This window comes from Podarcis melisellensis, assembly GCF_964234715.1.
Source record: "Podarcis melisellensis genome assembly, chromosome: 1".
Classification (NCBI taxonomy): Eukaryota; Metazoa; Chordata; class Lepidosauria; order Squamata; family Lacertidae; genus Podarcis; species Podarcis melisellensis.
In genome coordinates, this window is record NC_138528.1 from 126,636,440 (window position 1) to 126,662,906 (window position 26,467).

The window sequence follows — 26,467 nt, forward strand, 5'->3', positions numbered from 1 at the left end:
ACTTCCATGCTGTGACCCACCAGGCAGCAGCAGATATGCATGCCCACACCTGTTATGCACAGGTAAGAAGGTGAAGATGTTCTGTTAAGCACAGCACACCAGGATCTGCATAGGAGCGACTGTGCAATTTTCCCCAATGCAGTCTCTTGTAGTCATGGTTGAGTCCTAGAATTTCACGTGTAGCATGCAATGAGAAAACAAGGGTGGACAAAAACTCCCTTGGCCCCAATTTAGGGGAAGCCAGCAGTTTGGGCCCCTTGGGCAGAGGCTTCCCTTATTATACTTCATCCATATGGCTGCAGCACGGCAGTCCCAACTTTTTGTAGATACTGTAGCTCCAGAGAATGTGTTGCAGGAACCACAGGAAGAAAAAAACCACCACCAGTCCAGAGTTCCATCCTTGTGTCAGCCTTCTGTTTAAGAGTACTATATGAAATATTGCAATCACAAGGTCATAATTTGCAGTTTTCCTGGGCATCTGCCAAACACCTGTAGCAATTCATCTCCCGCTGACCCTGAAACAATTTGGGTGACCCACAGTTCTTAAGTATGTGTGCATAAGGCTGATACCAATTCTAGTCTCGGACGGAGGTTTCTGAAAGCAGCCTAAATTTGCCATATGGTTTTATGACTCTTCTTGCTCCTGGCAAGGTATAGGATATAATGGCTGTTGATTGGATTACAGGATATTGGCGCTTAGTTAAGTGCAGCTCTGTAAACTAACATCAAAGAGCTGTTTAATTAACGTTGTTTTCGCATTGCGAGCGAAGTGAAACCCAGCCTGCTCTTTGAGGGGTTGTCATTGCTTCAGAAGGGAATAAGAGAATCTTAAGAAGATTCTTTTGTGAAGCAGATCAGCAAAGTATAGTTGGGACCAACACAGTCTGTCCTCTTTATTATCCAGTTAGCCAAATGTTACTAGTAATTCATGCCAGCTGTTGACAGTGTAGCAGCTGGGGTAAGGAGCTGGTTGCAAAACACTGGGGGATTATCTTGATTTGCTTAATTACCAGACTCTCCAGGCTGCCTTGTGATTAGTATATTTTATAAGATACATTTGGGTTTTAAGCTATGTAGTAAATACTCTGCTGGCTTCTCTGAAGACTGTTTAAAGATTAGGAGCGGGGTAGGGTGGGGGAACTGTCTGATAGTGATCTGGTTTGTATTTTCTGACTGCTTTAAAAGTAAACAGAATTCTCGGAGTCGCGCTACTGTTCCACCTGATTCCGAAAACATTCAAAGGTTTGGCCGTGCCTGCTGCCACCTCTTCTCATCCGCCATTCCCCAAAAGGATTGATCATGAGCCCACACTTTTCTAAACTAACTTAAGGATCATTTTTCTTCATGCTGGCAAAGTAAGCAAGCCACTTTAATTGGAAGCAGTTGCTGTTTAACCCGTGCTGCGCTGCAGCTGTGTGGGCTCCCTGTGCAAAATAACGATGAAAGATGTTTTTTGTTATTTTAATGAGAGTCCAGAGACCTGGAGATGGACGCATGGAAACGCTTGCATGTGCAGGCACAGAAAGGCAGAAGACTGGTTCTTAGCCAAACGTGACAAATAATAAAAAGTTTAGAAAGGTAGATTTGCCCCTTGTTAGGAAATGACAGTATATATACCTATGCTTTTACACTTGCTCTCTTACACATGTGTTTGTATATATCTTCCTCCTTACATTTAGGATGGCTTTCAATTATTCCTTTTTGTTATAATAATAATAATTTTTATTTATACCCCGCCCTCCCCAGCCAAGGCCGGGCTCAGGGCGGCTAACAAGCAATAATAAAACAAATTGAATGAATACAACTTAAAAACAAGATTAAAATACAACAATTAAAATATTGAAACATTAAAATATTAAAAGGCAGCCTCATCACAGGAGGAGAAAGAAAAAAGAAAGAGGGGGAGGGAATCAAATTGGCTCCAAGCCAAAGGCCAGGCGGAACAACTGTGTCTTCTAAGTGTCACTGGAAGCAATATGAAGATCCCCCTCTCCCTTTATTAATTGTTTTATATGGCATGGCCCTCACCAGCAAACATAAAGCTCAGATTCCCAGCCCAGTTTCTGCCAAAGCCTTTAATGCCTAAATCAGATTGTTACGTAGGCATGGTGCAGATTATAAGGGGCAGGAATGTTCATGAGAGGTATAGATCCATGGCTGAACGCAAGCTAAGCATTGATCCAACAAACAACACTCCGTCTGTGCTTTCCTTTTGAAGAGCGGAGCAGGTGCAGCTCTTTGCATGGGAAATACAGTTGGAGTCCTGGGGCCCGACGCTCCTTCGATGGGTTGAGTCTGGAAGGTTTGTTCATGAGGGCATCTCTGTGTCCTTAGCAGAATTGGCTCAGCAACCTATTCACTCTTAGTTGCCTCCCTTGAATAAGGAGGTTCCACATTGACAGTAGGAGGCATCTGACCAGGGGTGCCGAGTGTCACAGGGGCAGAATATTGCTGTGCCAACCTGTTTGGTTCCTCCCCTGGATCCAGCTCTCTGTTCCCTAGACTCCTAGCCTCCTCTCCAGGCTCATACACTTCCTGCGGTCCTGATTTCCCCTCCCCCACCCCACTAGGACCCTCCCCCAGTGTTGTCCAGTTCCAGCTCCCTGGCCTCCTCACAGTCCTCCTCAGAATCTGACCATCCTCTCCATGATATCTTCACAGGGCTCCTAACATTATAACCTTTTCTTTGAGCCCTAATAAATCGCCTGGAAGCAAATAAATTTTATGCCATATGGTATAAATTTATTGAGCATATAACTAAGTCTGAGGGCATTCTTAACTCTCCCACAACTCATGAAACATTATGGACTATATTTGGCATAGATACGAAACCTACTTGTCATTGGTTTAAAATTTGATTGTTCCACACGTGATTGCTATGGTGGTGGTTGTTATTGTTCTGTTTGTTTGACTTTTATGTACCTTAAACTCGATGCAAAATCTTAATTAAAAAAAAACAAACAACCCCTCTAACCTGGGCTTCTGGTGCATAGGCAGTATTCAGGGCAGCTAACAATTAAAATAAAATACAATACGTTTATTTCTTTTTTTAAAAGAAAACAACACAATATGACAAAAACAGTTCCAAGTGCACCAAATTAAAAATAAAGCGTTGGATTAAAAAAAAAAAAACTTATCTACCCAATAAGACATAAATAAAAAGGTTTTTGCCAGGCAAATAAATACCCTAAAAGGCAGGGGGAGGGGTGCAATTGAGCACCTGTGGACAAAAGGTTTCACAATTTGGGTACAGCCATAAAGGAAGTTATTTGTCTAAACCCAGAAGCTGAGCCTCTACCATAGACTGAACATAGAGAAGGGTCTGCCTGTTGCTTCCTATGGTGTAGGCAAGCAGACCTGGAAGGAGGCCATTCTAAGTTATCCTGGGCCTAGGACATTTCAGGCTTTAAAGGTCATCGCCAACACTTTGAATTTTGCCTGAAAATGAGCTGAGTGCTAATCAGCATTTTCGCTGCTGCATTCTGGACCAACTTATTATTATTATTATTATTATTATTATTATTATTATTATTATTATTATTTATATCCCACCCTCCCCAGCCGAAGCCGGGCTCAGGGCGGCTAACAACAATCCAAATAGTCCAACATTCTACAAACATTAATTATAAAATTAATTAAAATCAAATTAAAATCAAATTAATGGCAACCATCAAGCAAAATTCTGTGCAGATTGCCAGAGGAGGGGGTCAGGCTGCGCCCTGACCAAAGGCCTGGTGGAACAGCTCTGTCTTGCAGGCCCTGTGGAAAGATGTCAGGTCCCGCAGGGCCCTAGTGTCTTGTGACAGAGCGTTCCACCAGATTGGAGCCGCGGCCGAGAAAGCCCTGGCTCTAGTTGAGGCCAGCCTAACCTCCCTGTGGCCTGGGATCTTCAGGATGTTTTTATTTGCAGAACTACAGCTTCTCAAGAAGGTAGCTTCTGTAGGGCTCACTGTAGTCATGCAGTCTAGATGTAGCTAAGGCATGTGTGGCCCTGGCCAAGTCTAACCTCATCAGGTATTGGCTTTGGCCATGCACCGGCCAAAACTCCTGGTTATAGCTGCCAACTGAGAAACCAGATATAAGACTGAGTCTGAAAGCACTCCCCAACTGTGAAAACTGATTCTTCAAAGGGAGTGCTACTCCATCCGATGCAAGGTAAAGCGTTCCGTATCCCAAACTCTTATCTGTCTCCTGGCCAGAAGAATCTCTTCCTCCACTGGATTTAAATTTCAGTTTATTAGCCCTCATCCAGACAAATTTGTATGGATTATAAATGTTGGAAATGTAAAGAAGGTGAAGGAACATTCTTTCACCTCTGGTGGACTTGCCCTAAAGTGAAGGCGTTCTGGGAAATGATATATAATGGGTTGAAAAAGGTATTTAAGTATACCTTTACCAAGAAACCAGAGGCCTTCCTTCTGGGCATGGTCGGTCAGAAGGTGTTAAAGAAGGACCGAACATTTTTTATGTATGCAACAACGGCAGCAAGGATACTCATCGCTAAGAACTGGAAAACCCAAGATCTACCCACACTGGAAGAGTGGCAGATGCAGCTGATGGACTACATGCAACTGGCCGAGATGACTGGCAGAATCCGAGACCTGGGAGAAGAGAGGGTTGAAGAAGACTGGAAGAAATTTAAGATTTATCTACAAAAATATTGTGATTTGGCTGAATGTTAAGAAGGATGCTAGATCATAAATAATTGCCCACCACTAAATTAGATCTGAATTTGACGATAAGTGAGATTAAGGAAAATATAAACCTTTTGGAGAAATGCTAGATGTATTTAAAGGAATGGATATAAGTTTGTAAACAAGATGATAATTTACATGGAAAAAATTTTTTTAACGATGTAAGTGGGAGCGGGAGACGTGAGGGAGTCCAAAGAAGTGAAGAAATTATGTTATATAAGTAAAGTTGTTTATTATTTTATGCATTTGTATTTAAAAAATCTCAATAAACATTTATATATATAACAAAAATATTAGCCCTCATCCAGCCTGTTAGCTGGCCCCGGACACCACTTCACAACATCATCAGCTTCCCTAGCTGGGGATAAAGAGATTATATAGTTGTAACTTTAACTGTAGAAAGTTTTTGCAGTGCTGTAACACAATCAGGTTGTGAACCGCTGATGCATATTTTAACAAAAGAAGGATGCGTATAGCACGTTATATTCAGGTGTTCTATATGTTTATGCGTACAAGTACGTTATGTGTTGTCTCTCGAGTTTTCTGTCTTAGAGATCTCAACTCCTGGACAAGTGTACATCTACAGAAAGTCCAGGGAAGCCGACATCTGGAATGCACATGTTTCCTTGTAAATTAGATGCTACTAAGCATGTGCTCACTTTAAAACATGCTGGTTTTATGTAAAGTAAACAGCTCGCAGTTATGTAAATATCGGGAGTCCTTGACACAGGGATCAACTCGACTGCTTGATGTAGCATAAAAGCCTGGCTAGACACAGCCCAATTTAATTAAGCTGAAACACTCTGGCTTAAGCTGATTGTCCGACCCAGTGCATGGTGTTAGCCTTCAATGTTGGAGGCCCCAGTGAAGGCCTCTTGTTCAGCTGCAAACCAGCTGGGTGGGTGGCCTTTTGGCAAGTACCTCTCAACGCATCCTGTCTTTTTTTGGTTTGCTGTTAAGGTAAAATGAGCTTGAAGAGAGGGTGTAACCTGTAGCTTGAGACAAGATATTACAAAGCTTGTTTTCAAGCCTGCATTAAATCCCCGGCATATAAATATGTGGGAAAGAGTGCTACCATTTGGTAGCTCAATTACCGTATTTTTTGCTTTATAAGACTCACTTTTTCCCTCCTAAAAAGTAAGGGGAAATGTGTGTGCATCTTATGGAGCGAATGCAAGCTGCGCAGCTATCCCAGAAGCCAGAACAGCAAGAGGGATCACTGCTTTCGCTGCGCAGCGATCCCTCTTGTTGTTCTGGCTTCTGAGATTCTGAATATTTTTTTTCTTGTTTTCCTCCTCCAAAAACTAGGTGCGTCTTGTGGTCTGGTGCGTCTTATAGAGCGAAAAATACGGTATTTCTGAGCTGAACGTCAACATTAACTTGAGGCTAGCATTGCTTTGGTAAGATTTCCTTGTCACATGTCAGCGCAACATTTTGTGGGTATCGTCCAAACGGTGAGTTTGTGGCTGGTTGGTGGCATTTGGAGTTTCGCTGTTTTTTTAAAAAAATCTTACTGGGGGAATTATAAGGAATAAATACAAACTGCGAAACATCTTATTTTCAAGTATTTTCTGTCGGCTAATGGTTATGTGGCACCGAGAGATTGCTCTTTAATCTTGTGTGATTCTTTCCTGAAAAGAACACTGTGGAGAATGCAAATTCATAAGCCTTTGAAAATGATCCCTTCTAAGTCCATTGCCTCTTGCTCTCAGATCTGAATGGCACTCTGGGGAATATGTTCCTCTTATCAGTAGTGAGCAGCCAGGCAAGGGGCAGCCAGCACAAACTGGAGAGGCCCTGATGGTGTGTGCTGGTCAAGGACATCTGACAGTTAGTGAAAGGTCTCTTGCTATGTTAAATAAATGCTGTTTCCTTCCTGGCTTCAGTGAGAGCTAAAGTTTTTTTTTGTGTGTGTGTGTTTTGTGTGTGTGTAAGGTTCTTTTTTGGCCACGGAACAATAGGAGAAGCTAAGACAGCCTTTCTGCCAAGGGAGATGTGCATTAGATTATCATAAATCCACAGATAGAAAGTCCAGTGGTCAATGAGTGTCGGCATTCTTAGATTAAATAACAGGGTTTAATTGAAAAGGAGTCTCAGGAGAGAGAGACGATTGAGACAAGACAGAGCATATATTAACGTTGGCCGGACAAAGAAGAATTTATGGGATGAGGAACAATCTTAGTTTTGTTTGTTTGTTTGTTTGTTTGTTTAATAAAGGAGATTTTATTTTAGGCAGTAGGAAAGGCCAAAAGCCCTTTTTACCGGCATTAGACATGCATGGACGGCATCTGTTAAAAGTAGCTTCTACTTTTGAGTATGTGAATAGTTTTATCCCCCCCCCCAAAAAAAAAGTATGATTATAGTTTCAGTACAATTTGGCAGTGTTGGGAGCATGTTATTGTCACTGCATACACATCTGTGTTAAAATAAGTATGGGTATATTCTGTGTTGGTACACCATGCTATAGGTGCCTCACAAGGGGGGGAAATTGAGGCACCTATAGCATAACAGAAGACCGGCAGTTCGAATCCCCGTGACGGGGTGAGCTCCCGTTGCTCTGCCAATTTAGCAGTTTGAAAGCACACCTGGAATACACAAGATGAAATGGTCAAATCGGCTATGATAAAGTGGGCACAGGATATTGGGCATAACATTATGTTTGAGGATTGGGAAAGGTTGTGGACCACTGGGCTGAACTTCACTGCATGTAATGCTCTGAAGGAAAATGTAATGAAAATGATATATAGATGGTACATGACCCCAGCCAAACTTGCCAAAATATACCATTCATCTGATAATAAATGTTGGAAATGTAAAGAAAATGAAGGAACATTCTTTCACCTCTGGTGGACTTGCCCTAAAGTGAAGGCCTTCTGGGAAATGATATATAATGAGCTGAAAAAGGTATTTAGGTATACCTTTACCAAGAAACCAGAGGCTTTTCTTTTGGGTATTGTCGGCCAGAAGGTGTTAAAGAAGGACCGAACATTCTTCATGTATGCAACAACGGCAGCAAGAATACTCATCGCTAAGAATTGGAAAACCCAAGATCTACCCACACTGGAAGAGTGGCAGACGCAGCTGATGGACTACATGCAACTGGCCGAGATGACTGGCAGAATCCGTGACCTGGGAGAAGAGAGGGTTGAAGAAGACTGGAAGAAATTTAAGATTTATCTACAAAGATATTGTGATTTGGTTGAATGTTCAGAAGGATGCTAGATCATAAATAATTGCCCACCACTAAATTAGATCTGAATTTGACAATAAGGGAGATTAAAGAAAGTATAAACTCTTTTTTGGAGAACTGTTAGACTGTATTGAAATGTGTGAATATAAGATTGTAAACAAGATGATAATTTGCTTGGAAAAACTTTTCTACAATGTAAGTGGGAGCGGGAGACGTGAGGGAGTCCAAAGAAGTGAAGAAAGTATGCTATATAAGTAAAGCTGTTTATTATTTATGTATTTGTATTCAAAAAATCTTAATAAATATTTATATATAAAAAAAATGAAAGCACACCAGTGCAAGTAGATAAATAGGTACCGCTGCAGTGGGAAGGTAAACAGAGTTTCCATGTGCTCTGGCTTCCATCACAGTGTCCCGTTGCGCCAGAAGCGGTTTAGTCCTGCTGGCCACATGACCTGGAAAGCTGTCTGTGGACAAATGCTAGTTCCCTCGGCCTGAAAGTGAGATGAGCGCTGCAACCCCATAGTCACCTTTGACTGGACTTAAGTGCCCAGGGGTCCTTTATCTTCTGTGAAGCACTAGTAAGAGGGGGAAGGAATTGTAGATCAGTAGTAGTAGTAGCGGCTTATTGGTTTTTTGTTTTCCTCTATCCTCCAGTTTTTAAAACTTGCAATGCTTTTGAATGTGTTTCTTTTCTTTAAAATCTCTTTAATAATACGAATGAGTAAAATCAGCATTGGCATCGGGAGTTCTTAAATTATTTTACTGTTTGGGTAAATTATTGACACTATGAGGGATTGCTGCCAAAGGAAGAACGGGAAAAAAATTCGTGTTGGCACTTTGTTTTACTGACATGTGTCAAATCCAGCTCTATTTTAAGGGTATGGATTCAGCGCCGCATTCATGTCCAGTTACTAGAGTTGATATAGCCCATGAATTTTCAGTCGTCTGTGATATGTAGGAGAAAAACATTTGACTGCAGCAAGTGTTTAAATTTAGCAAAATTACTATTTTTAGTTGTTTAAGATTCTAGAGTTGCCAAGTAATGGCAGCTGTCATAAAACTGATTGAGAATATATGCATCCTTGAAAACAGATATTGGAGACATGCTTGCAAATCTTCCTGCCTTGAGACGTTTCTTAATGAGATGTCTGGTTAGTGAAGACCCTCATAATTGAATTGCTACATGTAGGCTATCAGTGGACATTCGTGGTGTTTCACAGCATATCTGATTACCGTATTTTTCTGTATATAAAATGCCCCCATGTATATAAGACTACCCCTATTTTTTAAAACCAAATATTAAGAAATTAAGTTGTTTACAGGATATGCAGAACTTGCCAAACTGTCAGGGAGGATCCGCGACCAGGGAGATCAAAGATACCAAAATAACTGGAGTAAATTTATTGAATATTTAAAGAAGAATTGTAAAGAGGTCAAGACACTAGCAGGATTGACACAATACCTCCAGTGTATAATAGTACTAATATGAGAATGATGTGCGTGATGGAAAGAGGATAAATATACCAGTTGTGGGGAGGGAGGGGGGTCGCGACTCAGCAGAGTCAAAGGGAATGTATGGTGCTATTACAATTTGTTGGAAAAGAATATGCAAGGAAAACAATAAAAATTCACTTGGAAAAACAGAGTTCCAACAGAGAAAAAAAAAAGAAATTAAGTTGTTTAGATTTGGGGGGGGGGCTGGAGGTCACTTCTGCCAATCGCTGACCCACCTGTCCCCCACTGCTGATCACTTTCCACAGCCGCTGCCAATAGCACACCTCGCCACAGCCGCCATTATTCTGCCCACTCACCGCTACTAACAGCCCACCTGCCCACTTGCTGCAGCCGCCAATCGCCTTGCCCACCTCACCACAGCCTCCAATAGCCTGCCCAATTGCCGCAGCCGCAGCCAATCACTTGCCCAGTCACCGCTGCCAATCTCCTGCTTGCAGCTGCCATTAATCGCACGTCCCCACTCTGCATTCACTATCCATGTATAAGACGACACCTAATTTTTGTCTATTTTTCCCCCAGCAAAAACCATCATCTTATACATGGAAAAATACGGTCGATTGCATTGCTGCTTTTTAAATAAGAGAAATGTACTTTCCTCTGTATATGACATTTTAGTTTCCCTGTATCATGCCATGGTGTGTGTTATTTTTTTTTAATTATTTTTTATTCATTTTACAATACAACGATATAAAAACACATAACACAATTTTTCACAAATACATTTTTTTTGGAGTTTGCTCAGCTCTTCTGCAAATCCTCCGTTTTAGTCCTTCTTTCGCATTTCTTAATCTGATACTGCCTTTTATTAAAAACCTCCTCCCTCTTACCCCCTTTTTTACAATATTTCTGATATTATTTTCACAGAGCCTCTTGCAAACCTACAAATGTTAATTGTTCATCACAATTACTTTTCAAATAGTCTACAAATTTACTCCAGTCTTCAGTGAATCTGTGGTCTTGTAGGCCTCGGATCCTTCCTGTTAGTTTATCAAGTTCTGCGTATTCCATTAACTTCATTCTTCATTCTTCCATCGACGGTAATTCTTCTTGTTTCCATTTTTGGGCTAGCAGTATTCTTGCCACTGTTACTGCGTATAGAAAAAGCTTATAATCTTTTCTGTTTATTTCATTTCCTACCATTCCTAACAAAAATGCCTCTGGTTTCTTAACATAAGATGATAGTTTTTGCTAAAAAAATAGGCAGAAATTGGATGCCATGGTGTGTGTTAAACTAGTATTTTCTTTGTCAACTTGGGTCTTTGTTTGGTTTTTTGCTTCCATTGTGACATAGCTAGCTAGCTAGCTACAAGCTGCCATTCCCAAGTGCAGAGGTAGACTTCTGAAGCCTAGCTGGAAGGAAATAAAATATGGTAAATGGAGAAGGAAGAGTACTGGGAGAGTAAGGGCTGGACTGGAGGAGAACAGCTGGGGTGGGAAATGCTATACTGAAGACAGTACCTTCTTCTTGAGTCCTGTATTTGTACCAGTAACTAATACGGGCTTTACTCTAAGTAGTACTGCATTGTGTGCAATTCAAGCATGCCCTGCAGTAATCTCCTCCCAGGAGTCTGTTAAAATATCACTTGATATTCCTGTAGAAGCTTAGACTTAAAAGCTAAATTCGTGTTTGAAAGCACACTGCAGTAATTCAGCAAATAGATAGCACCTGGGCCAGTGGCAGGGAACTATCTGGGTAGGACCATATAACACCGGTCCTGAAAGATCTTCATTGGCTCTCAGAGTACGTTTCCGAGCACAATTCAAAGCGTTGGTGCTGACCTTTAAAGCCCTAAACGGCCTCGGTCCAGTATACCTGAAGGAGCATCTCCACTCCCATCATTTAACCTGGACACTGAGGTCCAGCGCTGAGGGCCTTCTGGCGGTTCCCTCATTGCGAGAAGTGAGGTTACAGGGAACCAGGCAGAGGGTCTTCTCGGTAGTGGCACCTGCCCTGTGAAAGGCCCTCCCAGCAGAGGGTGTTTCTCTTGTCAACTAATGGCCACAGCAAACACAGCCTCTGCAATGAGATGCTGCATCCATAAGCAGCTGCTTCATTGTTGAAATTTTACTAATGGCTTTCTATTCCTGAAGTTAAAGCAGATCAAGCCTGTTTTTTCATTACTGTGAAGGTAATGAAACTAATCTCACTGCTAAGAATGTATGAGTGTGTTATGTTCCACGGATAAGAAAACCTGATGTGAGGAGAATGAGATCAGAATGGATTGTTCCTAAACTAGCTGGTGTACAATTATTATTTTTTAACTTACAGTAATTTAGATAGGATTGAAACAAAATTTTAAAAATCCTTCCAGTAGCGCCTTAGAGACCAACTAAGTTTGTTATTGGTATGAGCTTTCGTGTGCATGCACACTTCTTCAGATACGATAGTTAAATAGGATTGTCATTCATTATACCGGGGTCAGCAAACTTTTTTCAGCAGGGGGCTGGTCCACTGTCTCTCAGACCTTGTGGGGGGGGCTGGACTATATTTTGAAGAGGAAAAAAGAATGAATTCCTATGCCCCACAAATAACCCAGAGATGCATATTAAATAAAAGGACTCATTCTACTCATGTAAAAACACACTGATTGCCGGACCATCCGTGGGCCGGATTGAGAAGGCAAATGGGCCGGATCCGGCCCCCGGACCTTAGTTTGCCTACCCATGCATTATACTTTACAGAGGCAGACCTCTAAGGGCTGTTCAGTTTGAAAAGAGAGCATGGACTTTGGATCGCAGACCAAGCATAAACATAGGTCACCGAGTCACAGCCTTCATTGTGGTGAGGTGTATTGTAGTTCTATTTAAATTATAGTCATTATTTCCAAATAATGCACCTATACATATAAATTAGGACATGCATATGTTATGCAAATGTGGCCCCCTTCTTTTATTTGGCGTTGCAGTCTTCTTTTGGCATTGTGAAAGTGCCCACCCTAAATTTCAGAGCTTTGTGCAAACCACTTATTTGCTTTCCAGAGAGCTCCAGTGAGGTAAATAGCTGCGAAATATTATGGATTCCAAACTGGATGTAAGAGGAGAGCTGAAGGAAACCTAATACTTGAAAATGATTTAGTATATTTATATCTGTCGTCTCGCTTCAACACATTTTAACAACTCTATTTTGGTACTGATAGCATGCCCACACAGTCTGACGATAACCCGGCAGATTGGTGCAAAGAACTAATTCATGCACTCACTCCCTTTTAATAAACTAATAAATCTTAGGAAAAACATGAAACACTTGAGCACCTAAATTTGTGTGTCATGTTGTTTTTGGCGCTGTGTTTATTTTGGTAATCCAGTCACTTAGCTCTGTATTTATTTAGGAGAACAGTTAGAATTAGAACAGTTTGTTCTCAAAATCTTCTAAATTGTCCTTATTATTATTTTAAAAAAAGAATACTTCTCTCCTGTATTGTTGCTTTTTAGATTCTGCTACACTGAGATTTATTGTGATCAAAGGTTTGGCGTGTTCAGACTAAGTATTTATTAAAATACCCGTAATAAAATTGTTGCAGATGGAAATGGAGAACATTCCGGTGATAGATATGAACAGGTGTGCAGAATATTTGTTGTTACACAAGCACGTTATATAAATTGAGATAATTGCTGTGCTCCAATTAATTCTGTTGCTCCATTGGAAGTGGGAAGTAAAGTTAGCAATTTGGTACAATAAAATAACTTGGCAAAAAAGCAAGTAAACACACAGGTGCACTTGTCTGTACAAAGATGTACGTGTGGTGCTTCGACAGATGGGTACAGCTATGTGCAAAAGTTTCCCAAGAAGCTTATATTGTATTGCTTAAATGTTAATGGGAGAGATGGACTCTGAGGTCAGTAGGCTCCCTGCCATAGTGGTGCTGTAGCTTAATTAATCAATAAAACCTCTTTTCCCAAATCCGTATAACACAGCATTTTATTCATATTCTTGTCATGGGAAAACTGAAAATACGTAATACAGTGGTACCTCGATCTATGAACTTATTTCGTTCCGGAAGTCCATTCTTAAACCAAAGCATTCTTAAACCGAGGTGTGCTTTCCCTACTGAGGCCTCCCACCACCAGTGCCCTTCCACCGTTCAGCTTCCGTACATCTTCCAAGGCGAAGTTCACTAGCTGGAACACCTGCGTCTGGTTTTGCAGAGTTCGTTGCCTGAATAGTTTGTTAACAGGACTGTTTGTAGACCGAGCTACCACTGTTGTTGTTTAGTCGTTTAGTCGTGTCCAACTCTTTGTGACCCCATGGACCAGAGCACGCCAGGCACTCCTGTCTTCCATTGCCTCCTGCAGTTTGGTCAGATTCATGTTTGTAGCTTCGAGAACACTGTCCAATCATCTTGTCCTCTGTCGTCCCCTTCTCCTTGTGCCCTCCATCTTTCCCAACATCAGGGTCTTTGCCAGGGAGTCTTCTCTTCTCATGAGGTGGCCAAAGTATTGGAGCCTCAGCTTCAGGATCTGTCCTTCCAGTGAGCACTCAGGGCTGATTTCCGTAAGAATGGATCGGTTTGATCTTCTTGCAGTCCATGGGACTCTCCAGAGTCTCCTCCAGCACCATAATTCAATAGCATCAATTCTTCGGCGAGCTACCACTGTAGTCTGAGCAAAATATATGTTATTGCCCCTTTAAGAATCTACATTTTTCCAGCAAGGGGGTGGAGCCTAGAAGGATTGGACTTGCACATCCAGGCTCATCAGTTTCACTCCAGCATTTCTTGGACATTGTAGTCACTGGGAGCTGTCCGTAGTGCTGAAGTCACTGTTGCTTTGCTTGCGTTGCTTGTCTCCAGTTGGACAACGGTCCTTTAGGCCCCCACCAACTTCAGTCTCCCTGTAGCCAAGCCGCTTACTTTCTTATTTATAGCCAGTGCAGTGGGTCACCCTGTCTGACAGTTTCCTCCTCCTTCGGCTCAGTGTTGGCCTTGTACAACTCCACATGGAACAAAGTGAGTTAGTTGGCTCTCCCTGTCTTTGGCTCTAGAGCCATCTGCTCGTGGTCTCCCTGCCTTCTGCCCGACCAGTCCCAAGGGACTCTGCAGCCACCACTGCGGAGACAGGCAGATCAGAACAGCTTCAATGTTTCCTGAAATAGGTGTGTATATGGCTTATGTGTGTGGTACAGAAGCTGTACTACCCAGGACAGGATGGGGTTGTGCAGAGTTGTTAAGGCAGCAGAGAGCATTGTTGGCTGCCCACTCTCCACCTTAGAGCAGATTTATGCCACAAGGTGCCATAGGAAGGCACTGGACATAGTAAAAGATCCATCGCATCCTGGTCACTGTCTCTTCGAGCTCCTGCCGTCGGGACGGAGATACAGGACGATGAAGACAAGAACGAGCCGTCTTAAGAACAGCTTCTTCTCCAGAGCGATCTCGGCCCTGAATGGGAAGCCTGGACTTTGAAAGTCATCTAATCTTCCTTGCTGTATTATATTGTATTGTTTAAATTAGTGTTTTTATAGTTGTTTTGATTTTGTGTGGAGTGCCCTACCTGGGTGGATGGAGCAGCCAAGTAATTTCGTTGTCCCCGAGAGGGGGCAATGACAATAAAGATATTATTATTATTATTATTATTATTATTATTATTATTATTATTATTATTATTATATAGAGTTGAATTACCTCGGGTCCATGATGGCCTTCCCACCGCTGCTCTGCTTTTTGTTGAATTGTCAAGAGAAGAAAAATTGGACAGCTTTTCACAGTATGATCCCTTACAACTCCTTCACACTTCTCCATGTATCCCAGCCTTATCTGGTGCTGTTTCAATATCTGATCTGTTTAGCTTGTGTGTGTTTTCAGCTGCATTTATTTTATCACGTTGTGCTTTTATTATCGTATTAATTTTGAACATTGCCTCGAAACTGTTGGGGGGGGGAGGGAATATTTAAAAATCCACTAGATTGATAAATCTGTGTTATTATCTCCTGGCCAGGATCTAAAGATACCAAGGGTGCTTGGACGTGGTACTGTGGTCTAAACCACCGAGCCTCTTAGGCTTGACAATCGTAAGGTTGGCAGTTTGAATCCGCACATCAGTGCCAGAGGTTTTCAAAGTTCAACCTGCCTTATGGTAACACAGCTGTTCAAGTGCATGTTCAGTTCTACATAATACTAACACATCAGGGACGCGAGTGGCGCTGTGGTCTAAACCACTGAGCCTCTTGGGTTTGCCGATCAGAAGGTCAGCGATTCGAATCTCCATGACGGGTTGAGCTCCCGTTGCTCTGTCCCAGCTGCTGCCAACCTAGCAGTTCGAAAGCATACCAGCGCAAGTAGACAAGTAGGTACTGCTGTGGCAGGAAGGTAAACGGCATTTCTGTGCTCTCTGGCACTCGCAACTGTGTCCCATTGCACCAGAAGCAGTTCAGTCATGCTGCCCACATGTCCTGGAAAGCTGTCTGCAGACAAACGCCGGCTCCCTTGGCTTGATGCGAGATGAGTGCTGCACCCCACAGTCAATTTTGACTGGACTTAACCGTCCAGGGGTCCTTTACCTTTACTTGAGTTAGCATGCCACAGCTGAGTGGAAAGAACTTTGCAAAACAGTTTCTGATATTTTGTGTCATGTGTTCTGCTTTTCAAAGGGAAGAAGCTTTAGTGGCTTTGTGCAAGATGTGAAAGAAGGAATTTGCATCCCAGTCCTTGTCTTGAGACATGTTATAAATAAATTGGATAGAGGTGGGAGAATTGGAAGATGTGGCTGCTAGATGGCTAAAAAAAGAGTGAGTTGGAAAAAAGGCCGAGGGAAGGATAGTTTGTTATGAAGAAAGAAGAGAGAGAGAGATTAAATCCTCAGCTATCCCAAGCAGATTTTGAGGGCACACAGAAGGCTAAAGTGCGAAGGAGAGGAAGGTGTAAGTCTGCTCTGCTCAAACCTAGGCAGTGCTAGACACAGCCCACATACAGAATATTTATACGGTCTAATAAAAATGCACCCAGTTCTGTCAACTTCAGAACAGTAAACTATCTAAAGGTGGTTTTATAGCTGGGAAGAACGATGAGCAGTTGGCTCTGATCTAACCACAGTGCATGTGTGTTTTCTGATTTACTTTTCAACAGATTTCCATTTGGCCTTGTGTTTTTATTTGTACAAAACTACGTGTAACTGCAGTGATCTAGAGCTGAGTTAGTTTTTCAAAATCATAATGTCAGAAACCCAAAAATATTTCCTTTACTAGATTATTATTATTTCTTGAAAGTGAAATAACTCAGTGATTGTAAATTAACATTCATTTTGTAATAGTACTAGTTGGACAGTTCTGTTCTGAAGGACTCAGACTTGCACACAAGCATCTTTTATTTTTATTTAAAAATATATATCAGAAAAGTTAACAAAGAACAAGGGAAATGGATAGCTAGATCAGACAAAAATTATTAATGTCAACATCGGGCCACTTTTATGTTTTCCAATTAAATGAAATGCATTAACTTTGTCATATGATTAAATATATTAAATATTTGCTCTTGATACTTATTGGAAATTGAGGTTCAGTAGACCTTTCATATCTCCCCCCTCCCCCATATGGAGGCTTCCAGATTAAAAGTGTATTATTTATTTTAGTTTTCCACAGGACTAAAAATAGTAGGTTTTAATTGCATTGTGGGAGCACCTGATCAAGGGTTTTCGGGGTGGAAACTACTTTCTTTCATAGTTCATCCATTTCAATGGTGGTCCACAAAAGAGATTTTGGGGGAGCATCCTGATTGGTACTCTTGACTAGGACCAAGTCAAAGATTATGTGTAGAAGTGTTCATGTTTGAATGAAGAACAAGTTGTTCTGTTGGTTAAAAAGGTAAAGGTAAAGGGACCCCTGACCATTAGGTTCAGTCGTGTTGTGGCTCTCATCTCGCTTTATTGGCCGAGGGAGCCGGCGTACAGCTTCTGGGTTATGTGGCCAGCATGACTAAGCCGCTTCTGTTGAACCAGAGCAGCACATGGAAACGCCATTTATCTTCCCACCGGAGCAGTACATATTTATCTACTTGTGCTTTGACGTGCTTTCGAACTGCTAGGTTGGTAAGGAGCAGGGACTGAGCAACGGGAGCTTACCCTGTCGCGGGGATTTGAACCACCGACCTTCTGATCGGCAAGTCCTAGGCTCTGTGGTTTAACCCACAGAGCCACCCACATCCGTTCTGTTGGTTATTTTGTTTCAAATAGAGGTGAACGTGTTTTTCCCATTTAGCGTGAGGACAGGAACTACTGTGCTAAGCTTTGAACTCTCCTTGTGGCAGCATCACATAAGCTAAACTGTTTCATTTTATTACATTGCTTCAGTTGCTAGTTGATTTCAAGGTCCTCACATTGGCGTTAAGACCACAAGGGCTTCCAATGAGATGTGTAACCTGCTTTATAACTTTGCAACTTTCACCTGAGCAGAGTGGTGCGGGAATGACAGGAAGGGAGAGGGGGTTTGGAAAAAGTCATGTTGTGATGTCATGCTGCTTGCATCTTCCTGGTTATCTGGGATCAACGGGTGAGTCTGACTATGAAGAAACTGAAAGAGCAGCAGTAAAAAACAACAAAAAAACCCCCCAAACCATGGAAGTAGCAGTGCTGTGAATAACATTGGTGGGATGAAAACGTGGGTGTTCCTTTGGGGTCTGGATTAGGGGATCTCTCAGCGGCTTTTGATACCATTGACCATAACATCCTTTTGGACCGTCTTGAGGGGCTGGGAGCTGGGGGCACTGTCCTACAGTGATTCCGCTCCTTCCTCCTGGGCCGTGTTCAGAAAGTGGTCGTGGGGGATGAGTGTTCAGACCCCTGAGCTCTCACTTGTGGGGTGCCTCAGGGTTCTGTCCTCTCCCCCATGCTTTTTAACATCTACATGCAGCCGCTGGGAGAGATCATCAGGAGGTTTGGGTTGGATGTTCATCAATATGCGGATGATAACCAGCTCTAGCATGCTCTAGTTATGTCCCGCTTGGACTACTGCAATGTGCTGTACGTGGGGCTACCTTTGAAGGTGACCCGGAAACTACAACTAATCCAGAATGCGGCAGCTAGACTGGGAGTGGCCGCTGAGACCACATAACACTGGTCTTGAAAGACCTACATTGGCTCCCAGTACGTTTCTGAGCACAATTCAAAGTGTTGGTGCTGACCTTTAAAGCCCTAAACTGCCTTGGTCCAGTATACTTAAAGGAGCGTCTCCACCCCCATCGTTCTGCCCGGACACTAAGGTCAGCTCTGAGCGCCTTCTGGCGGTTCCCTCACTGTGAGAAGTGAAGTTACAGGGAACCAGGCAAAGGGCCTTCTTGGTAGTGGCACCCACCCTGTGGAATACCCTCCCACCAGATGTCAAGGAAATAAACAACTATTTGACTTTTAGAAGACACCTGAAGGCGGCCCTGTTTAGGGAAGCTTTTAATGTTTAATAGACTATTGTATTTTAATATTTTGTTGAAAGCCGCCCAGAGTGGCCAGGGATACCCAGCCAGATGGGCAGGGTATAAATAAATTATTATTATTATTATTATTATTATTATTATTATTATTATTATTATTATACCTTGGCTTCACACCCACCCATACTTCTCTGTATATCACTTTTGCTTATGAAAACTTGGAGAATTTTAATTATATTTGTATTGTAATATAGCTAACCTCTGATCCAATTTGGGGGGGCATTTCTTTCATGATGATTTGCAATTGACCATGTTTTTAAAAAAGAGAATCAAATAATATGCCTCCTTTCCCTCAGTGTATGCCTCTCAAATCATTGACATGCAAAATGCAGAACAGGGCACCTGAGAAGTAGGCATTTATTTAACTCCTGTCTGTTTATGCAGATGTTCTGCTTCTTTGTCTAACAGAAAGGAGAACCCTGCTGCAGCGCTCTTTCGCTTGACACCACAGAGCAGTTGACCTTTGAGATCCCTCTGAATGACTCGGGTTCGGCCGGACTTGGTGTGAGCTTAAAGGGCAACAAATCTCGAGAGACTGGAGCTGACCTAGGGATCTTCATCAAATCCATCATCCACGGAGGTGCTGCTTACAAGGTATGGGGAAAAATATCAGTTATTTTATTTTAAGCAATACTTTTGAATGTAAATATGAGAAGCAGTGGCCAGGTTTGTGTGCACAAGAACAGTGTGTGTACTTAACATAAGAATCTTTGTGCTGGGTCAGTCAAAAGGTCCACACTCTGCCCCATCATCTGTCTGACCAACAAGAAGCCACCAGAGCTTGATGATGATGATCATGGATTTTTCCTCTTGCAAGGAGTTCTGTAGTGTGGGTTATTCAGGGGAGGCTGGATGGCTGATACAAGTCAGCCATGCTAGGAATTGCTGCAGGAGAACCATTAAGTGTGCATATGGCTCTCTTCTCACCTTCGTTTCATTCACATGAAGCTTCTTCTTTCGCTTTCCTGACTTGGCAGCAACTGCAAATACCCCCTGACTTGAGAACACCAGGCTCCTCTCAACTATTTACTGCACATTTTTTCCAGTACATGTATCAAGAGTTGCTTGTTCTTAACACCTACTAGGTTGAAAATGAAGTCTCCTGTTTTTGCTTTTGGAAGCCTACACTCTACTCTTATCAAAAGGGATGCGGGTGGCACTGTGGGTTAAACCACAGAGCCTAGGACTTGCCGATCAGAAGGTCAGCGGTTCAAATCCCCATGACAGGGTGAACTCCCATTGCTCAGTCCCTGCTCCTGCCAACCTAGCAGTTTGAACGCACGTCAAAGTGCAAGTAGATAAATAGGTACCACTCCAGCAGGAAGGTAAACGGTGTTTCTGTGCGCTGCTCTGGTTCTTAGTCATGCTGGCCACATGACCTGGAAGCTGTACGCTGGCTCCCTCGGCCAATAAAGTGAGATGAGCGCCGCAACCACAGAATCAGTCACGACTGGACCTAATGGTCAGGGGTCCCTTTACCTTTACTTTTACTCTTATCAAATTGTCCAAATTCTTATGAAACAATGGTGTATAAAGGTAGGATGAGATAAGTGGGATACGATAAGTGGTTTCTTTAAAAATTAAACCCATTGAGTTGGAGGAAGCTAACCAGACTTCAGTGATAATAGACTTGGCAGAAGAGACAATAATAGATTATTCAGCCCTGCCATCTTTTAATAATGCGATGAATCAGATTGCTTTGCAGTGAGGATTGGCTTCTCAAAATGACACCATGGAGTCCCATAATGGAAATATTTTAATTGACCTTCTGTAAATGCGTAAGGAAGAAAAACTCCAAAATTTTATTTTTAGGTTGTGTGGCAACAACTAATTTCTCCATGAATATTCAAAATCCTTACATAGAATTCTACAACATGTTCTGTTCCTGCCGCGGAAGCTTCTTAGACATCTGTTCAGAATGCATTTGTGAAGGAAGCTGACTTATGCTGAGTCAAACCCATTGGCCCATCTAGTTCAATACTGTGCACATTGACTGGCAGGCACCTCCCAAAATTAGAACGTAAATGGTACCTCTTCCTCTCTGCAAAGACACCAGTGCACACACACAGCTGTCCCTTGACTCCAACCATCTAAAGTCCTGCAAGTTCTTTCAGTGCCAGGGATAGAACCTGGGACCTTTTCTGCATACATATGTTCGTAGTCACCCACCAAGCTATGGCCTGCCTACGTACTATATCAGAGGCAAGCCAGCAGTAAATCACACCATGAAAGCTGGTGTTAACTCTCTATGAGCAGAAACACGATCCATGCAAGCGTGTCAGGCCTAATGCATCTCAGGTGTGTCAGGTTGGAGGATAGATGTGGCAAACAGATTGAGGTTGAATCCTGACAACTCAGAAGTACTGTTTTGGGGGGACGGGATGGGCAGGGGTGGAGGACTCCCTGGTCCTGAATGGGGTAACTGTGCCCCTGAAGGACCAGGTGCGCAGCCTGGGAGTCATTCTGGACTCACAGCTGAACATGGAGGTGCAGGTCAATTCTGTGTCAAGGGCAGCTGTCTACCAGCTCCATCTGGTACGCAGGATGAGACCCTACCTGCCCGTGGACTGTCTTGTCAGAGTGGTGCATACTCTGGTTATCTCCCGCTTGGACTACTGCAATACTCTCTCCGTGGGGCTACCTTTGAAAGTGACCCGGAAACTACAACTAATCCAGAATGTGGCAGCTAGACTGGTGATTGGGGGCGGCCGCCGAGGCCATATAACACCAGTCTTGAAAGACCTACATTGGCTCCCAGTGTGTTTCCGAGCACAATTCAAAGTGTTAGTGCTGACCTTTAAAGCCCTAAACGGCCTCGGTGCAATATACCTGAAGGAGCGTCTCCACCCCCATCATTCTTCCCAGACACTGAGGTCCAGCTCCAAGGACCTTCTGGTGGTTCCCTCACTGTGAGAAGTAAAGTTGCAGGGAACCAGGCAGAGGGCCTTCTTGGTAGTGGCGCCCTCCCTGTGGAACGCCCTCCCACCAGATGTCAAAGAAATAAACAACTATCTGACGTTTAGAAGACATCTGAAGGCAGCCCTGTTTAGAGAAGTTTTTAATGACTTTTTTTTAAATCTTTTGTTGGAAGCCGCCCAGAGTGGCTGGGGAAACCCAGCCATATGGGCGGGGTATAAATAATAAATTATTATTATTATTATTATTATTATTATTATTATTATTATTATTGGCACAGCAACTCATCTCCAGTAGGTCTTGCCCCCATAAAGCAGTTTCTGAGACTGAAGCCTCCCCACAGCTGCCTTAGTCCCCTCCTCTACAAGTTTTTTTTCCCCAGTCAGAGACTGTGTTTGCACATCTCTCTTCTTCAAGTCTCTTCCTGTTCTGGGAGACCAGGGGACAGGGGAGCTTGTCACAGCAGGGGAAGGGGACACCCATGACTCTTCACCAGCCTGCCTCCTCTCTGCCTCTTGGCCTCCCTCCTCCCCTGCTTCAGCTTCCGCCTCTGATTCTGAACTTCTCTCTGCCAAAGACTCTCCCAGCTCACTAAACCCTGTTACCCCCTCAGCTTCCAGCACCTGCTCTTCCCAGTCTTCTGCCTCTGATCACCTATTGTTGTTCCACCATAACTCCCCAGGCTCTGAGTCTTCTTCCCTTAGTGGTTTCTCCCACCATTCCTCTGCATCCAACCAGTCCATGACATACTACTTGCGTGTTGTGAATATTGCGTGTTCTTTGTATGTTTCAGTTTGCACTGCAGTTTTGTAAAACTACACAAGTAATACAAGCCTGTAGGAAGCCGGGGGGGGGGGCAATTGTACCTTCTGTTTATGCATCTGTTACAGATACTTTCCCCCTTACCTTACGAAAGAGTTCCTCTGTTTTCTTAAATACAGCAGACTCTGATAGTGACAGGTTTCGAGAAAGCTAGGACTACAATTCGCCAGCGTATCTGGGACGTAGAATTACAATGCCATATGAGCGAAATGATCAAACATCCAGCAATAAGGGACCATGGGAGAGGTTTCTCTCCAGCTAATTATCTGTCAGGTCTTCAGGTACCCAAATACCCTCGCCAGGTTTAACGTTCTCCCTTCTGCCTTACTTCAGGGCAGATTTGAGGGTAAACCATACACAGCACGGGTCTGCCCTTGTGGATCGTTGGAAGTTGAAACTGCTTCACATGTACTATTACGTTGTCATCTTTATGAGGATATACGTTTGACTTTTATTACACCTGTTTTGCAAAAGTCCAGGAAAGAATCAGAATACCATAGTTTAAAACTACTGCTAGAGGACAAGAATCCCAAGACTACATTAAATGTAGCTAAATTCTGTGTGTCTGCAATCAATCGCAGGAAGCAAGTGGTATCCCATAATGACCAAACCCCTAAATGTTAATTACAGGGGGCACACTAATAATTAATTTTAATTTTTTATATTTAAATCTTTGTTATATTCATATTGTCCCTTGTATATCTGATATTTTTTATGATCTATGATATTGTGTGTGTTGACGCTGGTCTGTGACCGTATTAATAAATTCATTCATTCATTCATTCAGTAGTACCTCAGGTTACATACGCTTCAGGTTACATATGCTTCAGGTTACAGACTCTGCTAATGCAGAAATAGTGCTTCAGGTTAAGAACTTTGCTCCAGGATGAGAACAGAAATCATGCTCCAGTGGCGGGGCAGCAGCAGGAGGCCCCATTAGCTAAAGTAGTGCTTCAGGTTAAGAACAGTTTCAGGTTAAGAACAGACATCCAGAACAAATTAAGTACTTAACCCGAGGTACCACTGTACTGGGTGGAATTATTGCAAGTTTCTGAATCTTATATCTTCTTTCTCATTGCATCCTTGAAAACGTAGATATAATCGTTTAAAAGGAATGGCACACGTTGTTATTTTTTATTTCTACAAAAGTTACCTGCAGAGAGTGAAAGTACCTTAGAAAATCAGTTATTGAAAATATTCGCATTTTTTTTTTAGAGTGACTTCCTTGAATTTTCATGTTTTCATTAAGGGAGTCAAACTCTGTTTTATGCAGCAAACTGCTAAGCCACGAGGGTGCCTCCATAACAACATTCTGCCATTTAGAATTCTTTCTGTGCTGCTTTACATAGTCCCCAGGGGCAGCACAGGTGGGCCCATAAACCAGCAGAAAAGCGACGAAGAGACACAATTCTTGATTGTAGAAATAAATTCACCAAGCCTATGAATTGAAATAAAGTATATTCTGTTTATGTGAGAAATTAAAAAACTACTTCCCCATGTTTTTATTGAATAATTAAAATAGTATTGTGGACAAAAATGTGTGACTTGGCAGGAGTTATAGAAGTTGCATAAAACTTAATTATTTCTGAGCTAAACAAATCAATAAAAGAAAGTGCTTCTGGCTTTTTCCACCATGTTGCAACGCAATTAGTATTCTACACTACTGTTTTGATTTGTAAGATTTGAATAGATGTAAACACCCAAAAATAAACAAACCCTTTCTAATTATTTAATAGTATATTTACTTTCCTAAATAGACATTATTTTTTAAAGTCAATTCCTAAAGACACCCCCCTCCGAAAGAAACACTTTGTCATCAAATTATGTACATTTATATCCTGGTACTCCTCTAAATAGGACAGTTTGCTGTATGGCTGATATATGCGTTATTGAAAATATATTAATCAAGTAATTGGCATGCATGGTGAATATGCAGTACTCAATTGCCTTCATTCCCTTAAAGGGGAAAAACCGTTCAGTTCATTTCTATGAGAAAACGAGCCTTTTTAAAACATCCAGACTTTAGATTTTACTGTTGGTGCTATTTCCTTTGAAGCAAAAATTTAATTTGAAATCTAGACTGTTTGGTTGTAAGTTAATCCTTGGGGTACATGTATTTGGATCTCTGAGCTTACAACCCAAGTGCGGCTTTGTTGATTAAGCGTGGCACCTGCATTGGAGAAACTTAGGTCCAAGTTCCTTCTCAGCCACGAAACTCAGTGAGTGGCTCCGGAGAGGGGCTGCTTAAAATGGCGGCTGCTGCTAATGGCACCAACAAACCCCAGCCCCCTTCCTCCTCTAGGCAGGGTGGGGAGAAGCCGGGAGGGAGGAGGTGGTGGTGGAGGCGCTGTGTGAGGGAGAGGGAAAGAACGCGTGCACTGGCGATCTACACGGCGATTCCCGGACCGTCCGCAAGCCAGATCCAGAAGGCAATTGGGCCTGATCCGGCCCGCGGGCCTTAGTTTTGCGACCCATGGTATACACTTTTAAGAGAGGTTTCTTTTGCCTCCCTTTTAGCGTATACTTGGCAATATTGAAAGAACAGGATTCATTCTGAGATGGAGATAATCTTTTAAAGAACACGAACAAAGCTTTAGTGATTATTGAAGGACTCCTGTTTTTACATTAGATAATTGTGTCTTCATTTCAATGGTTTAGTTGCATTATACCTCTTCCCCTCTGCCTGCCCATACAATACAATCAGGTTCTTGGGCTTGAATCTATTTATTTATTCCAATTGATTTTTGTAGGCAGTGTATGAATTGGAAGAGGTCACATTTATCTATGAGTTCTGATCTACCCTGACCTCCAATCCATTAAAAGAAAACACCCCAACCCCCTCCAGTTTGGACACTATTGACTACCATACTGAATGTGGGAGGGCAAGGACAGAGAAGAGGCACACAAACTGATGCTTCAATACAGTTTTAATACAGTCGACCCGCAACATGCACACATTTTAACATTTCCCAAGCCATTTCAAGTTTACCTGGAGAAAAACAACGCAGAAAGAGCTTTCACGCTCTCAGACTTGTTTACTGGGCTCTGGAAGGCTCTCACTAGATGCCAGATGGCCTTGTGAGATCTTGGAAGAGCCTTGCAGAGCCCACTAAGCAAGTCGGAGAGCTGGTTTTGCCTATACATGATTTCGCCTTTCCATGCTATCTCCAGAAGGTAACACACGCAGAAATTGCAAGTCAACTTCACTTCTTCCCTGGTCCTCTACATATATTGTGTAATAACCCCCTAGAAACTATCATAGTGAGCATTTTTTTTTGGGGGGGGGGAGGAGCTTATGCCCTTGGGGAGAAAAAGGCAATAAAAGTCAAAATTCTATTCATCTTTTTAAAAATAGTTCAGGGTGAAATTTTTATTTTTATTTTTTGCTTTTTGTGGCAGAATTCTACCTTGCACAGCGCTAGTTTTTTGCTATAAAAATTTGAATTATGTACATTGAATTGAATTGATGCTTTTGAATTATGGTGCTGTTGGAGACTCTTGAGAGTCCCATGGACTGCAAGAAGATCAAACCTATCCGTTCTGAAGGAAATCAGCCCTGAGTGCTCACTGGAAAGACAGACCTGAAGCTGAGGCTCCAATACTTTGGCCACCTCATGAGAAGACTCCCTGGAAAAGACCCTGATGTTGGGAAAGATGGAGGGCACAAGGAGAAGGGGACGACAGAGGACGAGATGGTTGGATGGTGTTCTCGAAGCTACCAGCATGAGTTTGACCAAACTGCGGGAGGCAGTGGAAGACAGGAGTGCCTCTGGTCCATGGGGTCACAAAGAGTCGGACATGACTAAACGACTAAACAACAACAACAACATTAGAAACAACATGAATAGGGGAGTGCAGATGTTCGGGTGGATATGCACATCTGTAGATGTGTGATTTTTATCTATCTGCATTCA

General features: G+C 42.5%; 1 protein-coding gene across 2 annotated transcripts in view; it reads left to right on the forward strand.

Annotated features, from left to right (window-relative positions):
• PARD3B (par-3 family cell polarity regulator beta) overlaps window positions 1-26,467 on the forward strand; it is a 582,358-nt gene that overhangs the window by 184,935 nt on the left and 370,956 nt on the right. For both annotated transcript variants that reach the window (XM_081906208.1, XM_081906209.1), the window contains exon 11: window positions 19,224-19,409. In XM_081906208.1, coding sequence (XP_081762334.1) covers window positions 19,224-19,409 — 186 coding nt within the window. The remainder of the gene's footprint in view (window positions 1-19,223; window positions 19,410-26,467) is intronic.